General features: G+C 39.4%; 1 protein-coding gene across 3 annotated transcripts in view; it reads right to left on the reverse strand.

The window, feature by feature from the left end:
- ERO1B (endoplasmic reticulum oxidoreductase 1 beta) overlaps positions 1-18164 on the reverse strand; it is a 65886-nt gene that overhangs the window by 31325 nt on the left and 16397 nt on the right. For all 3 annotated transcript variants that reach the window (XM_084623954.1, XM_084623953.1, XM_084623955.1), the window contains exons 3-4: positions 8255-8338; positions 5650-5691 (exon numbers count right to left, since the gene is read on the reverse strand). In XM_084623954.1, coding sequence (XP_084480080.1) covers positions 5650-5691; positions 8255-8338 — 126 coding nt within the window. The remainder of the gene's footprint in view (positions 1-5649; positions 5692-8254; positions 8339-18164) is intronic.

The following is an 18164-nucleotide window of genomic DNA, read 5'->3' on the forward strand; positions in this document are numbered from 1 at the left end:
TATTTATTATAGGGAATACCTGGAATACTATAGATTCTGAGGACAAGATAGCTATTTTGCATGTGTGACTAAATACACCCCTGTATTCACACCCTACACACTACTATCATGATCTTTGTGCAAAATATGAATTGGGATGTATCATTTGAAAATGAATAACTGGCTAGTCAATTATATCATGGTGAAATGTACGTAGCAACATTATATATAAAGTTATGAATTCCCTCTGTATGATAGCACATGTTCAAACCCATGGAGCCCTAATTAGGCAGAAGTGGTTAAGCAGGTCCATCTTAAACAAAGGAATGTGTTTACCGCAATTTACATAAGTAGTAAGCAGGGTTCTTGACACAGCGAGATGGAGACAAGGCAAATCTGCATTTTGGCATATACAGGGGAGAAGAAAAAGCCTGGGGGCACCTTCATCCCCAGACTCCATATCACCTTCTTTACTGTGTGAATAAACTTTGCTTTGAGGGGTAATCATCAGAAGAATCCACTTCAAAGGAGGACTGGACTATAAAAGTGAGGGGCAAAAACACCCCAGTCTCTCTCCCTCTTCCTCCCCCCTCACTTTCACTGAAGACAGCCCTTTGGATTTTGGGGAGAGATGCTGACCTGAGAATTTGGTCAGCTATATTGCTAGGAACATGTGGTAAGGATTTTACCTTGAACCAAATCTAGTTTGTTAAGTCTTAGCTACTATGTACTGTAGTATTTCTCGTTACCATTTCTGACTTTAACACCTTGTACACACTTAAAATCTACCTCTTTATAGTTAAATAAACTTTTTTTTTTAATCAAAACTAATCCAGTGTTGTGTGTAAACTGGATTGTTTGGTAACTTGCATATTGACCCTTTACAGGGCAATGGACCTCTAATATCTGAACTGTCCACAAGAAGGCTGGAGAGTGCAGAACATGCCATTTCTGGGAATATCTGGGCCTGGGAATGTTGGGGGCCACCCTGGAAGTGGTAACTAAGGCTAGCAGAAACTGCTGACTGGAGTGTTACTGGCAGGCTGCAGTTATAAACAGACACTCTGAGCGTGACCTGGATGCTGCCCGTCTGTCTGTGAGGGGCCCAGATTGTGAGCTACTGCAATAATTCATTATGAGGCACCCGCACCCAAGGTTGCAGGGCAAGTGATGACAACCAATCATTGGTCTGTACTGCACACCAGAATATGATAGCATATTTAGGGGGTGACTGCCATAGGCACGAAAACTGAATTACCTTCTTTTCTTTAGAGAAAAGATCTCCAAAATAAAACTTGGCAAGGCAGTGTCAGGCCTTGTCTACACTAGGGACTTTCAGCAAAAGATTCGCCCCAGTGTAACCACCAGTTCAGCTGCACTAATGTTAGCTCTATCATAGACAAGACTCTGATGGCATCTAGCATTTTTACTACCACATTAGTTAAAGTGCAAAATAGTAATATGTTGGAAGCTACTGGAGAGTTGTCTATGGGGCTTCCACTATGATCCCAACATAGCAGGAAATTTTTACAGCCATAGAAGCTTGCACTCTTGTTCCCTGTGCTGTATCTGTTGCACTAATAGATATCAGCAGTTGAGGAATACCAATCAGTATGGCATCTTCACAAGCACTAGGTTTGTTGGTTTTTTGGTTTTTTTTAAACAGTCAGTGGTCTGTGGAAGCTATTCTCGTGCTAGTTGCCTTTTTTCTTTTGGGGCTGGGAAGTAATTTTCCCCCTCACTGCCAGATTAGCTGGCGCAGGGTGGCTTTTTTGCCTTCCCCACAGCAAACTAGGGATCTAGTGAGATAGATAAGGTCAAAATGTTGCAACTCAGTGGATAGCAGATGTGGCATGTGTCCCATGCAAATATCATTACAAAAGGAATACTGTTCCCTGATAAACAGGAGTTGGAGGTGAATTTAAGGGAAGACATCCCCTAAGAAACCTGCAAAAAGAGGGGCTGTGGCTCCTACTGTGCAAGAAGACCACCCCACACTTTTCCCCAGTTCCCCTTAACCTTCATAAGAGGGTAATGCAGTGGTGGTAGGAGCCCAGCATCATAGTTGGGAAGGGCTGATGGCAGCCCTCCCAAATAAGTGGAAATACTTAAGGAAAGAAAGATGCCCAGCTCTGTATGTTTTACTGACAAACGTTCACTGATATTTTAAGTGAATTAAGTCTAAGTGCCTAACTAAGCCACAGCCCCTGCATCTTGTCTTTCTTCCCACTGGAACAATGGAAGCCGGTTCAGCAGCTAGGAATGGAGCTTGGTTAGCAGCACTTTGAGCTCGTTTTAAACTCAGCATAGTAATTGTTATATTCCACTTTTTGCTATTAAAAAAAGATAAACAAAGTTTTACCATGTGTTTTGCCTTCCTTCCCACCCCATGACAAATCCATAAACTGATGTTATGAACCATTATTCAGGTAGTGTCTTAGGGTATGTCTACACTGTAACTAGGCACCTCCCACCTCACAGGGTCCCACAGCTCAGGCTCCAGCCTGAGCCCAGAAGTTTACACTGCAATGAAAGAGCCCTGCAGCCTGAGCCAGCTGGCATGGGCCAGCCACAGGTTTTTCATTGCAGTGTAGACATACCCAAAGTCATCATGCAAATACATCTTTTCAGACCATATTAAATTTTGTTGATTTGTTGATTGAGGAAACGACTGTATTTGGGCACATCAAAGGCTACGGAGGGGAAGAGGTGTCAGAATACTGTATCTTTATGCAGTAATGTGAGAAGTCAGTGTTCAGAAATATATACTAAAAATAAAAAGTGAAGTTAAAGAGATTTTAATCAGGTCTTCAGGAGAAATCAGCAAAAGGAAGAAATTATTAGCTGTAATGGAAATGTTACAGTTAGTTAATTTCTGAGGCTAGCTTTGTGATCAAAACTTCTCCTAAACTTCATTTTCCTATCTTCTGTGTATTTATAAAACCCTTTCTGTTCCATCTGCAGCCCACACAACAACATAGAATCCCTCCTCATACAGAAAATAATGCTGCCGAATAGTTTGTAAGTGCACTCAGACAACAGAAGGCAGACAAATTTGCATACTCACAGCAAGATATCAATAGTTTTAGCGCTTATATATTTTTTATAAAATGTATGTAAATTGTTATTTCTTTTCATAAGCATCAAATCAATGTTACAAGAGTAATAGAGCATCAAACATTTTGTATTTCTGTAATTTAAAATCATTTTATAAACATTGTGTTCTGTAAAGTTTTAGCAAGCAGAAAGTTTTTACAGCATAAATTATAGAACATTTAAAATACAGAAATAACAGAAAATGATGGACCCTTACTTCAAAGCAACATTAATGAGTAAGGCTATTCATACAAATTGACTTGGTTAGACTGGTGGTGCTTTGAGAACACTGCCTATCATGCTGACCAATATTGTCTCATTGTTTCCTTGTACTCCCGCATCTGTTGTCCCATCTGATATTTCAACTTTAAGTTCTCTGGGGCAGAAAAAGTCTTTTTGTTCTGTGTTTGTACAGCACCTAACACAGGGCACCCGGTCGATAACTAGGGCTCTGAGACATTATGGCAGAGGTTCCCAAACTTTTTTTGATGAAGTATTTCCTGCTGAGACCCCAGACAGCATGGAAGATGCCATTTTGCAGAGCAAAACTGTACCCTTCACGCAGTGTGACCACTTATGCATGCCATTGTGCAGAGTAAAATGGCGCCTTCTGAACATCAAGTGCTCGTATACACCATATGTGGGGGTCAAGCTGTTCAAAGCAAAATGGTGCCCTCCGCACTTTTGGGGTTGCAATCAAACAGTTTGGGAACCACTGCGATACAGTAATAAAAAGTAATTAGTGTTCTCTCTCTTGAAGATGTTGCAATGGAACACTGACAAGAAAAATCCCAGGACAACAATTCAGAGGTGGAGAGATCACCACAGGACTCAGAGAAGAGTGTCTGAATGAAGAGATTTGAATGAATTGGGGAAAACGAGAAAGAGCACTTGACTAACATGAAGGGGAAGACTGTCCCAAGCAAAGGGGCAGCATGAAAAATGTACTAAGCTAAGAGTCTGAGAAAAGAAGGATATAGCAGCAAGGACAACAAAGGATCCATATAAGCATAGGAGGGATCAGAGCAAAGACAGACAGTGATGAGATTATAGAGGGCCTTAAAAGGGGAGGGGAGAAGGATCTTGAATGTGATACCGAAAAAGGACAAACCAGTGAAGAGGAGAAATGAGCAGTTTAATTTTGGACAGAATGAGTGAGACGGTGATCGGACCATCCAGTAGGTTACTGGAACTGCAAGACTTTGCAGAGGAGCTGAGATTAGAAAATACACAGCTTTCTTAAGAGGTAGATTTTGGAGAAGTGGAAAGGATGAATTGAGGAGAGGCGAGCAGGAGCAGACAGTGTGCTCATGACCTAACAAATAATTAGCTGCTAGTTTAAGTTTACAAATCTCATTGTTGGGCTGAGTTTTCATCTCAAAGGATTAAATGCATCAACATACTGCGTCACAGAGACCCCTTGGCAAACATTTCACCTTAGACCTGACAAACTCACTACACCATATACCTTACAGGATATTTTTCCATAAAGAATAACAGGTAAGACGTATCTACACCTCAGCACAGCCCAAGAAAGTGCTACTGATATGGCTTCACTGAGCACATGAAAATACAAATCCCAATCAGCCCAGGTTAATGCAGCTACCTTAGACTTAGGACCCACAGAGGTGTCTGAGGGGACCCTAATGAATTTTGCAAGGTCTGACACATTGGTGGCTGAGATAGAAAGTGAATGGCAAGGTATGCCTAAGCTGGAGGGACACTGGTACCCAGGTGTCTCTGGTCAGAAAAGAGTGTTATAGAAGCTGACATGCTCCCAGATGAAAACGTAAAAATCCTTCCACTGGGAAAATCTGAAACTAATGTACTTAGCTCAAGCAGAGTTGGAGTCAGAAGGTTTAAACGTTACTTTAAAATAAAACAATGTTGAGAGAAGGGAGACCTCTCAATATTTATACAGGCAGGATAGGTGTCCGATATTCTTTAATTAAAAAAAAAATACATTACTGGCTCTCTAGTCATTCTGGCTTCTTCACCTGAAATTCTGTTATTAGATTCTTCCATCATGTTCATCATTGTGGGCTATGTGTACCCATAAGGTAACAGAACCCCTACCATGCTGCATGTCTGGGGACTAACGAATAGGCTCAAAACAGGGGGCTGCAGAGAGAGAAAGGAAGAGGACTTCATTTACGAGAACTCTGTTCCCCACAGAAACCACCCTTCCACTTTACCTTTTATTGATGTAATGCACCAAGCCACTTTTCTTCAGACTTGATTAGTCTGCTGAGACTCAAGGCTGCCAGTACACAGTGTTGGACTGAACCGTATGTGGCAATTATACCCACCAAATAACACCAAAGAAATACACACATACAATATTTGTAATTTGCCCACAATTCCTTCACAACGAATACATAAAAGGCATACGGGGGTTGTTGTTTTTTGTTATAAGCAAAAACTACACACACAAGACGACATATAAAAAAATAAAGTTTACCACGGATCCAAGGCTGAAAAAGGACAATAAAGACTATACATAGTATTTCTAATTTTGGGGTTAATTTTTTTTAATCAGAAAAATAGCTTGGAAAACAAAAAGACATTACTTACTTTATTAGAACTCCCAGCTTTAATTCCAATTGGTACTTTACTCTAAAATAAAAAGACAAATTACTATCTTTATGCACTGTTCACAAAAATGATTATGCCACAATGCTTGTAAGATTGATAGCTAATAAAGCTGTTAACTGTTTTCTGCAAGTTGACACCTTTTAATTCCTTGCTGAGGTGATTCCTAGTTCTCTCAACTTACGCTACTCCAACCCAAGATAAGAGCAGTCGGCTCCTTCTAGGTTGAAAACTTATTTCAATTTCTTTTAATTATTTGAAACTTATTTTTGCCTGATAAAAGCAATAGCTAATACTTTGGATACCCATCATTCAATTTTATCACTAATGGATACTATTATTAAAAAGTATTTCAGTTTTATTACCCTGAACAAAAGTAGCAATAACTAAAGTTTATTATGGCCAATTTTTTTTAACCAATTTAAGATTTCACTAGCAGATATTAAACATTAGAGACTAGAATGGTGTGTAAATACACACATTTGTCTAATAAAGCTCATCCCTACTATTTAAAGTAGTTCTGCAAAGTCTACAAAAATCTGCAAGAAATATTTGTCTCTAACCAATATGAACACAATACCTCAATTTCATCTGCCAAAACTGATTTTTTATGGCAAGTCTGGGGAAGATTAGCTTTCAACTGACAAAGTAAGACCTTCAACTCAACAGTCTAGGAGGAACTGAAGTTTATCGTGTGTATATTCCAAAAGCATAAGTTACATATACACACTGTATGCCTGTCCTAAGAACCCCTGAAAAGGTCAATTACTATAGATTTTACTCCCACACGTGTCATGAAACTTCATTAATCAATGTTTATAGAATGCTTTGGTATCTGGATGAAGGGAGCTACATAAATGCAAACTATTCTGACCATCCAAATTGAGGAATATTTGACCCACATTTTCAAATCGAGTTGGGCTCCTAGTTACACACCTAAACAAAGTGGCCAAATTTTCAAAAGCGCTTAGAACCCAGAAGCTCCTTCAGAGAGTACTGAGGCTGTTCATGACATTTGCTTTGGGGTGGGAAGGATAGAATGGCTGAAGATTAGAAACACGAGAAAAAGGCATAATTAAAAAAAAACTGCATGTTCAGGTTTACTCTACAATTTTTGCTACATTCTAGAATGTTCTCCAAAATTCTAAGCTTTAATTTAAAAAATACTCCTTTATCTTTTACAGTTGTAAAGATATGTTGTCAGTGTAAACAGATGTGCCGCTGCACCTATTAAAGTGGCATTACCAGAAGGTGGCCAGTCAAACAATGGACCAAGTTTATATGCATTCAGCTCTGATTATTCAGTGGGAGCTGTGTGCATGGTTCTGTAGATGTAACAGACCGATAGAGACAGAGATGAGAACTTATCCTGCCATCAGTGAGGTGCGCATTTAAGAGCTTAAGTGGGAGATAAATTAAGTGTTAAAATAAAGTATAGCATAAAACCTCAACAAGAATTGTTAAGTGTGCTCAGTTGATTCAGAAAATGCAAGAGTTAAAATGTTTCAAAAAACAACATTAACTTGACGATGTTGCACATATGTTGAATTGTCTATTCCCTTTTTCCTGGTTAAACCAATAGTTTTATATATAACTGCTTATCATGTAAAATCTGTACCATAAGATGAGCAATGAAGCCTAGTTAAAAGTCACAGAAGTTACACAGATCTATTTACTTCACATCACCTTCTGCTAAATACAGAATATAGTTCACAGTGGACAGTATAGTCCACTGGAGAGAACAAAGAAATGGGAGCCAGGAGACCCGGATTATTTTCCTGATTGTGCAAACAACTCACTGTGACTTAAGTCAAGCCACTTGAATGATCTCTACCTCAGTTTCCCTGTCTATAAAATGGGGATGTTTATCCATCCTTATGAAATCCTTGTGATTTCTGGAATAGGAGCATAATAAAAATTGTAATAAAATATGAAGTATGAAACTGTTATGTATCTACATACAGTAGAGACTGAGCCATTTTTGTACAAGTAGAGACATTATAAGGTAGTGCACCAATAACTTAAAAGAATTATGAATTCCACTCCAGCTTAACTATTTTAGAACAACCCACAGTGTTTTTAACTATCATCTGTTGGAAAAGGGAAAATGCACACTATCAGAAGTTTAAAACAAAAACTGAAACATTTTAACAGTTACATCAACTTGATCACACTTCTCTATGAACATTTTTAATCAACTACTGTTAAAAGTAAAACCACAGGATTACTATAATTAAAAAATTGTTTAATTTGCACATCTGACAGTGCTTTACATATAGTCAATTTCACTTTTCACTAATGATGTTGGTCATGAAATAAGACTATCATGGAGGGGAATAATGACTTAAAAGGAGAGGAATTAACTGAACTATTTGTGTTCAAGCTATTCAAACGGAGAAGTCTGGTGTTAGCAGTAGTTCCTAAATCTGCTACAGCACAGGTATAAATTTAAAAAAATAAAATGAAAAATTAAAAAGAGGATCTGCATGGGAGATGCAGAGATCGTTTAAACCAGGAGATAACCATAGAAGAAACTGGTCTGGCTATGTGAGAGAATAATGATTTCTTGTTTTACTTTGATCCATACCTCAGGACAAGGCTCTACGTGACAATCTCTGATAGAACAATGGCCATCATCAGCCCAGAATGGACATGGTCTCTTAAGATTAACCTAAAAAAAAAAAAAGGCAGAAACAGAAATATGCTATTAGCAAATTGATTTAGAGCTACTCCAAAGTCTAGCAAATTCGAACAGCATAGTCTTCCCGTTGAAGGATGGGGAGCAAGGAATCATTAATGATTTGACAGTCTACATTTTTTTTTAAGTTAAACAAACCTCCCACTTTCAGTATTTACTTCTTGTGAAGAGAATCAATAAACTCTTCCACTAAGACTGACTTCAACCCAAGTTGTTAGAATACTCCAGAGACCTCACAAATTAATTTTGTCTATGTACACAGATAGATATCTTGTATCAATAACTGATCTCCTGAAAATTAAGGCTGAATTAGGTGTTTTGTTTTGTTTTTGGGGGGGGGGGGGGTTGCATTCATTTCAAGGAAACAAGAATAGCAGAATACTAATGCTCTCTTAACCACAGAGCTGATGTACTCAATTATATTTGGATATACTGAAAGACTTACCAAAGTACAGTATCTTACTTTGTTGGTTACACTTCTAAAACCACATGCAATAGTCTTAGTGCAAGTAGAAGCAGTGAAGAAGGACCAAATGGTGACCTAAATGGTGAACACCAATGGCATTTTCTGATTGAGACTGCTATCTGTCAAACAGTAGAATAATAAAACAATGCAGTACAAATTCGGCTGTGGAGATAAGCTAAAGAGAGATTCTGAATTGTTCATCTCTGATCTTTTAAAATTATACTTTAACAATTCAGGTTACAAAAAACAAAACAAAACACTGTTTTCCTTCCTTTGAATTAGCCTTAACAACCAAAAAAAACACCTCAACACACCGATTGAGATTCAAAAGCATCCTCTTGCCCTATGCTTACCTCATACAGCAAAGTCTTTTGTCTTCAACCCCCAGAACTTGCCTGCACTGAGAAATTTAGCAGCGTAATTATACCAGTATAATTACGCCAGTAAATTTCTCCTTTTAGACAAGCCCCCAGAAAATGAGATATTTGAAATCCAATATTATTTCAATTGAAAAATAAATCAGAAAGCATACTAGTCTTTGTACTTGGTTGCCAAAGCATTTGCAGCTAAAATATGGCAGACTTCTGAGTTAAAAAACAGTGATCATTTAAACTCTTTCATGCCTAAGGTGTATATACTTTTTAAGACCTCATTTTGTTGTTCTTTTTAATGTGTCCCGTACAAAATGTTCCCTCAGTTAGTACACACCACACTAAAGGGTACTCAATGGATCAGGATATTATTTAGATTCAGTGTTGTCCAACTTGAACATCTTGCCAAGAGGTAGCTAAGTACCACTTTGAAACTGGTAAGAGTAAGGGACTTAATCATGCTATCAAATATGCAGGCTACAAATCTTGTTCAAAAAATCAGGTACTTTGTTCGAATGCAGCAAAACTGTTCCAGTTATGCAAGACAGCATTCACCCTAAAAAAATTTAATACTAAATTTACAGCAAAAACCTTTGAAGCAGATTTGTAAGTAAGAATTATATATAAGTAATTTAACAATTATATGCAGACTTTAAAGGAGATTTTAAACCAGAAACCAAACCCAAGTAGTTTGTTTTATGGAAATATAATCAAGAAGAAGAAGAAGAAGAATTTCCTATACAGCACTCACAGCAGATCTCAAAGCACTTCACAATCTAATCCTATAAAACAACTTGAAACTATAAAATTTAGAACAAAAACAATAAAATCTTAACTATGAACAAGAATAAAAAAGTTTTTCTACACATTTTGGAAAATGCATAACCAAGGACAAGAGAGTATAGCAGAAGTACGACTCAGACCATGCAGTGGTGAGAAGGAACTGTAGACATTGGTGGCCTACCCCACCATTTATCGCCTCAGGGGAAACCATGAGGCAATGCAAGAATGCATACGCGGACTGCTGAATAGTATTACTTTCAAAAGCTCCAGCTTCGGACGCATGGCACATGTGCATAACCCTCAGTAGAATACAATTGGAACCATCCAAAGAAGGTTAAGTGACTTGTCCATTGTCACATAGGAAGTTTGCACAGAAGAAAGGAATTGATCCTGGATCTCCCAAGTACTAGCCTAGGTCACGAGTACAGAGAAAACACAGATACCACAAGTACACAATTCCTATAGTTTAAGCATCAGAAACCTTTGACAAATTTTATTTTGGGAAAGTCTTGGATAGTTTACATCAGAAAATATTTACTTCCTCCATCTCTTTACCTTATTATATCATGGGTAGCACCCACAATAGGTAAGGTGAAGTTCTAATTTCCATTTTCACCACTATTACCCTTTAAGTGCCCATAATTTTCTCAAGTTAATTTGGAACTAAAATTTTCAATGCTTGTTTATAGCATAATGGTGAAATATTCTGTAAAGTCTAAGCAAACCATTCAGCCCTTTTTCAATCATCAAAACATTTAGGAACAAGCTACCTCACATATTTTCCCCCTTGTTTTCAAACAGAAGTACCGACTCTTGCATAACTCAAATATGCTTAAGCTAGAAACTCCATCCAGAAATTTTGAAGTTACAAGCACTTAAAGTCAATTTCATGCATATGGCGGAACCAGAACAGCCACTCAAACTGAATTTCTTTACTTCTGAGTACTCATTTTCTCAAGCTTAATGATACATTAGTGGTAGATTTTGTATTTAAGAAGTACATATACACACACAGAATAAGTTCAGAATTAAGACTGCATTTCAGTCTCTTTGCCCGTAACACACTTTCACAGGTCACACATATACAAGGAGGTAGAGTTACATAATGCCAGTACAATGGTATAAAAATTGTATATAGTATGTCAATACACCTGTATTAATCTGATACGTTAAAATGAAATTTTTAATGCACCACATTTATTCATTTCTAAAATAATTTTTGCCCAGTAGTGTTTCACTGCCTGGAGATAGCATATAAAATCTTATGTCCAATCAATTTTATACAAAATACTTGTATGTAACAAAACATAATTTCAGATTCCAAGCAGAAGGATTAGGGAGGACAACAGAATTATATAAATCTCCATGAATAGCAACAAGTACTAGAAGGAGTCTTCTATTCTCTAAAAAAGGCTTAATAATATAGCTCAAAAGTATTTATTTCTTTCCCTGTAGGAAAGGCAAACAAACACAGTGTTTCAATTAATGTTCTTTAATAAAGCAAACAGCATCTCCTACTCAAAGAGAAGAAACAAATCTGTCACTTACACTTACAGTACATTTTTTCTTATTTTTATTACAAATGAGGAGTAAGATATCCCTTAATTATGAATACCACCACCACCCCCCAAAAAAGCAGAAGCTCAGAAGCCAGTCTGTTACAAACAGGCCAAATCTTGATTAGTTACACAATGTTGAGTCCGAGTGATGACGTTTAGTAATACAATTTGTATTTCTGCGCCACTTTTTATCGGAGGATCCCGAAGTGTTTTACAGAAGTTGATAAATTATCCCAATTTTACAGATGGGGTAACTAGGAAACAAACAGTATGTGACTTACCCAAAGTCACACAATGAAACAGTGCCAGAGTTGGGAACAGAACTGAGCGCTCAACATCAAATCCCTTGTTTTAACTACTAGACTACTGCTTCCCCTGTTCTCTAAAAGAAAGCTGAGAAATCTACTACACATAGCACCAGCAGGTTTTCTGACTAGTAACTAAGTTCATACAGGCTAAAAATAAGAGAAACATTCTCTAGTCAGAACTGCTTTGCATGGCAAGCATCAATTGATGGAAGACATCAAGACCTTCTGAAATAGCAGCTCAGATGGAAAAAACAAAAATAATATTCAATCTGCCTTCCCTTAGCTAACTGCATTACAATGGAGGAAGTGCTTTAAATTCATCCATTTGGGGGGTGCTCAATTTATTTGGTTTTAAAGTAATTTTGCATTGAGATTTCTTTTTTGTTTTCTGTATTTTGGAGGAATTTATGACTTCTGCTGCAGTTGCAGAAGAAAAGTAGAATTCAGAACTCAGGAATTAATTGATCTGTTAGGCACAAAAGAAGGGGATGAGATTTTCAAAGTGTTTTGTTTTTAGCCATTTGTTATTTCTAAATCTCCACGTACGTTACTAATTTAGCATAGAACTCTTAAAAATTGAATATTTGAAATTAATCCTGAAAGTTAAATCTCTTCTAGAATAATTCAGTTCTTGAATCTCATTAATTCATACTAGCTGGGAGACTCAAGTCCTGCGTACAATGATTCAACGATTCTCCCCAATGATTTAGCACTGAGGAGCTGCACTAATGCGAAACTGAAAAAATTGCTAGTGTAGGCAAAACCATAGTAGATAAAAGTTTGTGATTTTAGTAAGAGAACAAATCAGTGAGACTCAAGTATACTGCATCACAAAATTGCATGTTTTCTTATTCTGACAGATAGACTTTAATTTTTAATTATGTTATCACTTCATATTATATTAGCCAACATGCTGCAGCATTAAGTGTAGATGTAGCCAAACTATGATCCGTGGAGAGTTGTCTAGTCATACAATGCTGGCTCTCCTTGTTTCCAGTTGCTAACTGCATTAATAGGTAACTAAAAGATATTAAATACTGCCCTAAAATTACTCTTCCAGTTTAGCAATTGCTATAGTTAACACAGGGATATCATGTAACTATGAATGAAGAAAGGGCAGGTGGTCCACAAGACTACATAAAAGATGGGGTCCACACCACAAAAAATTCAAGAATCCTTACCTTAATAAGAGTTCAGTAATAAGCTCTCACTACAGAACTACTAGCAAATCTTTGAAAAGTAGAGCAAGACTGCTCACTGTTTTGTAATAACTTTAGTAGCAAAGTGAGAATTAGCAATGTTCTGTCCTGACCCCAGAAACAAATGATACTAAGACAGAAATGCTAGCCCTAGACTTGATATGCTGCTAAAACAAAGGCATCTGTAATGGGTACTCAGTGACATCAGATGCATCATGTATTTCTTTCACATTTTAAAAGTCACATTAAGTAATTTTTGTCTGGATTAAGTCAATTTGTTTTAAAAGCAATTTAGTTCACTCAAGTGCAACCCCTGAAGATGATTAGATGCTTTTGGTCATCATTATTCTCAACAAATTTTGGATTGGCCTAGTAAGCAGAAGATAGCTAACTTACATATATGCTTATATTTAATTTTCTTCCCCTTCAGCAGTGTTATAGTCTATGCTTTGTTACTTCTTTGATCAGCTGCAAATTACAACATTGCTAGCAGTTAGCCTTAAATGCAGGACTTCAAAAAGATGTTAGCAACCACAAGATTGCCTGGAGTCTACCAGTCTTAAAAGGAAATAAGATTAGACATTAAACATTTTTCCATCCACAATACATAAAGGAGGTCAAAGCGCTATCCCACCCTGCCACTTCTATTGTGAAGAACTTTTCTTTTCTTCCTGCCTTAAAAAAAAGCACACAACAAACATTAGATATGTTGTTCTCATCTACCTTCTCTCTCGGCCCACAATCCCTTCCCAAAAAAAAAACTATGGACGAATGTAGAATTGCTGGATAACAAAAATACCAGACAAATGAAATTTGAGTAAGCGCACAAGTGATTTTTAGTCCAAGTGTTTAAAAACATTTAACTCAAATGCCTATGTAGCAATTGTGGGAAAAGATGTGTTTGTTAAAGATTCAGTACTTCGTTAATTGAAGGCTAAAAAAGCTCCCATTCCATTTCCAATAAATTCTGCAACAAAATCAAGGAAGACCAGATGACATTCCTGATATTAAGTTCAGGCCTTCTGTTACATCATAAAGAACCAAAATGACACAAGCTAACTTTTTTTTTATTATTATTATTAAAGCAGATTACCTTTAAGGAATCATAGACACATCTTTTTCTTTGACAATCTATCTAGGCTGCTTGGCTTTTCCACAGCATTTCTTTCTCACAACTTCCAGTCTCTCCCCCGCTCCCCCACATAACACCTAGGATACATCTACACTGCAATAAAAAACCCACACCGTTGAACCTCAGAATCAGGGTCAACAGACTCAGACGCACAGGGCTCAGACTGTGGGGCTAATAATTGCAACACATATGTTTGGTTTTGGGCTGAAGCCCAGTCTCTGAGACTCTCCTCCCAAACAGGGTCTTAGAGCCTGGGTCCAGCCTGAGCATCTACACTGCATTTTTCAGCCCTACAGCCTGAGCCCTGCAAACCCAAATCAGCTGGTCTGGGCCAGTGCTGCAGTGTAGACGTACCCCTACTGGCATTCTGAGGTCAGGTCAGGGGCTAAAAGTTAAGATACAAACTACTGAAGATCAAAAATATTTCCCTAGCAAAATGGCTAGATTAGTACCTGTTAAAACTGCAGATTTTAAAACCAATTATTTCTGCAGCAGAACCTCAGTGGCAAGAACCAAAAATCAAATTCAAAATCAGTTTCTCTAGCCATTACCTATGATGTGGCTAACCATATTATGAAAAAAAGATGTATCAAGATGTGATGTTTGATTTGTAGTGCACATGAGATGTGGAACCCTGAATTCTTACTATATATAATGATCCTCACTCCTCCCCTCCAATCACCCTTCTTCCATTATCCTAGCAGCCTGCGGGAGGGTGGGAGAGAGAATGGGAAAGGGGAATGGGAAATCAAACCTCTGGACCAAAAAAGTGAAATATTTTACTACATCCTTGAGGGACAAACCGTTCTCTGTCACTTAAACCATCTATTCCCTGACTGGGATGTTCTGACGTGAAACTGAATGTGAAAAACAACCTCCCATTTCCACTGCCTTGTGAATATTTCAAATTGCAGTAGGGCACAGTTGACATTTTGAAGACTGGTAATTCTGTATATGCTATTGCGACTCTTCTCAAAGTACAGCATGAAGTTTACTTCTTGAAAAGAGCAGGAGGAGAAATTTAGCAGAATAGTGACCTGCACGAGCAAGGTATCATTTCTTCTGCTCTAATGTAGTAGTATTTGTGAGGAAAACAAACAGTTTCATCTTCAGATTCAATTTGGATGTACAGTATACTCTCGCTTAATCAAAACTCCTACCCGAATCCCTTCCTTGTCACCCAGCATGAGATACATGGTGCAGAGGCCATGGGAAGAGATTCAGGCATTGAGGAGGTTTGGCTAATAAAGCAGACAGCTCCGGCCAGGACTGTAAGGAGGACAACAATGACAAGTGGAGGCTACCTCGATGCTGAATGGCTCCTGCAGTAGTGCACGGAGTCTTCTACAGCCCCACTATCATGGAAGTGAGCAGTGCAGAACAGAGACCCCCGGCTAGGATTACAAGGAGGAGTATGACGAGGCCCTGGATGTGGAGGAGGCCTCCCCACTACTGAACGACTCCTGCCATCTCCATTATAGGAACTTCTGATTCTATGAATAAAATCTATGTCCCCCATGCTACTCAGATAATTGCACTGTACTCCTTTGGTACACTCAGGAGTGTTAAGTTCAGGTCTATCAGATCAGGAATTCATTCCTCAGCAAAGAACAAGACGTGCAGTGCAAAGAATACAAATTTATTTTCTTTTCAATAACTCACTTGGGAGACTTAAAAAAAAAAAAAGTAAATTACAGCTATATTTTCTAGTCATGTGAACTACAACTGTGACCAAGTTGTACTTAGCCCTGGTCTACACTAGGAGTTTAGGTCGAATTTAGCAGCATTAAATCGATGTAAACCTACACCCGTCCACACGACGAAGCCCTTTTTTTTGACTTAAAGGGCTCTTAAAATTGATTTCCTTAATCCACCTCTGACAAGCGGATTAGCACTTAAATCGGCCTTGCTGGGTTGAATTTGGGGTACTGGGACACAATTAGACGGTATTGGCCTCCGGGAGCTATCCCAGAGTGCTCTATTGTGAGCGCTCTGGACAGCACTCTCAACTTAGATGGACTGGCCAGGTAGACAGGAAAAGGCCCGAGAACTTTTGAATTTCAATTTCCTGTTTGCATGGTCACCTGCAGCTTGCCACGCTGGCCAGAGCTCATCAGCAAAGGTGACCATGCAGAGCTCATCAGCAGAGGTGACCATGATGGAGTCCCAGAATCACAAAAGAGCTCCAGCATGGAGCGAACAGGAGGTACGGGATCTGATCGCTGTATGGGGAGAGGAATCCGTGCTATCAGAACTCCGTTCCAGTTTTCAAAATGCCAAAACATTTGTCAATCTCCCAGGGCATGAAGGACAGAGGCCATAACAGGGACCCGAAGCAATGCTGCATGAAACTTAAGGAGCTGAGGCAAGCCTACCAGAAAACCAGAGAGGCAAACGGCTGCTCCGGGTCAGAGCCCCAAACATGCTGCTTCTATGATGAGTTGCGTGCCATTTTAGGGGGTTCAGCCACCACTACCCCAGCCGTGTTGTTTGACTCCTTCAATCGAGATGGAGGCAACACAGAAGCAGGTTTTGGGGACGAGGAAGATGATGATGAAGTTGTAGATAGCTCACAGCAAGCAAGCGGAGAAACCAGTTTTCCCGACAGCCAGGAACTGTTTCTCACCCCCCGGACTCACCCAAGGCTGCCTCCCGGACCCGCCAGGCGGAGAAGGGACCTCTGGTGAGTGTACCTTTTAAAATACTATACATGGTTTAAAAGCAAGCATGTGAAAGGATTACTTTGCCCTGGCATTTGCAGCTCTCCAGGATGTATTCCCAAAGCCTTTGCAAAAGGTTTCTGGGGAGGGCAGCCTTACTCTAACCACCATGGTAGGACACTTTACCACACCAGGCCAGTAGCACGTACTCGGGAATCATTGTAGAACAAAGCATTGCAGTGTATGTTTGCTGGCATTCAAACAACATCCGTTCTTTATCTCTCTGTGTTATCCTCAGAAGAGTGATATCATTCATGGTCACCTGGTTGAAATAGTGTGCTTTTCTTAAGGGGACATGCAGAGGTGGCCGTTCCTGCTGGGCTGTTTGCCTGTGGCTGAACAGAAATGTTCCCCACTATTAGCCGGGGGTAGGGGTGTGTGTGTGAGGGGCTAGCCACGTGGTGGGGGGAGGCAAAATGCGACCTTGGAACGAAAGCACATGTGCTGTGTATGTAAACAGCAAGGTTTACCGTGAAAGAGTGTAGCCATTGTTCTAGAAAATGTGTCTTTTTAAATACCACTGCCTCTTTTTTTTTCTCCACCAGTTGCATGTGTTTCAATGATCACAGGATCTTCTCCTTCCCAGAGGCTAGTGAAGATTAGAAGGCGAAAAAAACGCACTTGTGATGAAATGTTCTCTGAGCTCATGGTGTCCTCCCACACTGACCTAACACAGACGACTGCGTGGAGGCAGACAATGTCAGAGTGCAGGAAAGCACAATATGACCGTCAGGAGAGGTGGCGGGCTGAAGAAAGGGCTGAAGCTCAAATGTGGCGTCAGCGTGATGAGAGGAGGCAGAATTCAATGCTGAGGCTGCTAGAGGAACAAACCAATACGCTCCAGCGTATGGTTGAGCTGCAGGAAAGGCAGCAGGAGCACAGACTGCCGCTACAGCCCCTGTGTAACCAACCACCCTCCTCCCCAAGTCCCATAGCCTCTCACCCAGACGCCCAAGAACGCGGTGGGGGGGGGGGGGGCCTCTGGCCACCCGGCCACTCCACCCCAGAGGACTGCCCAAGCAACAGAAGGCTGGCATTCAATAAGTTTTAAACTTTTAAAGTGCTGTGTGGCCTTGTCCTTCCCTCCTCCACCACCCCTCCTGGTGCTTCTCTCCTCCACCACCCCTCCTGGGCTACCTTGATAGTTATCCCCCTATTTGTGTGATGAATGAATAAAGAATGCATGAATGTGAAGCAACAATGACTTTATTGCCTCTGACAGTGGTGATCGAAGGGAGAAGAGGAGGGTGGTTAGCTTAGA

The sequence above is a fragment of the Lepidochelys olivacea genome (genome assembly GCF_965140295.1).
Source record: "Lepidochelys olivacea isolate rLepOli2 genome assembly, chromosome: 3".
NCBI lineage: Eukaryota > Metazoa > Chordata > Testudines > Cheloniidae > Lepidochelys > Lepidochelys olivacea.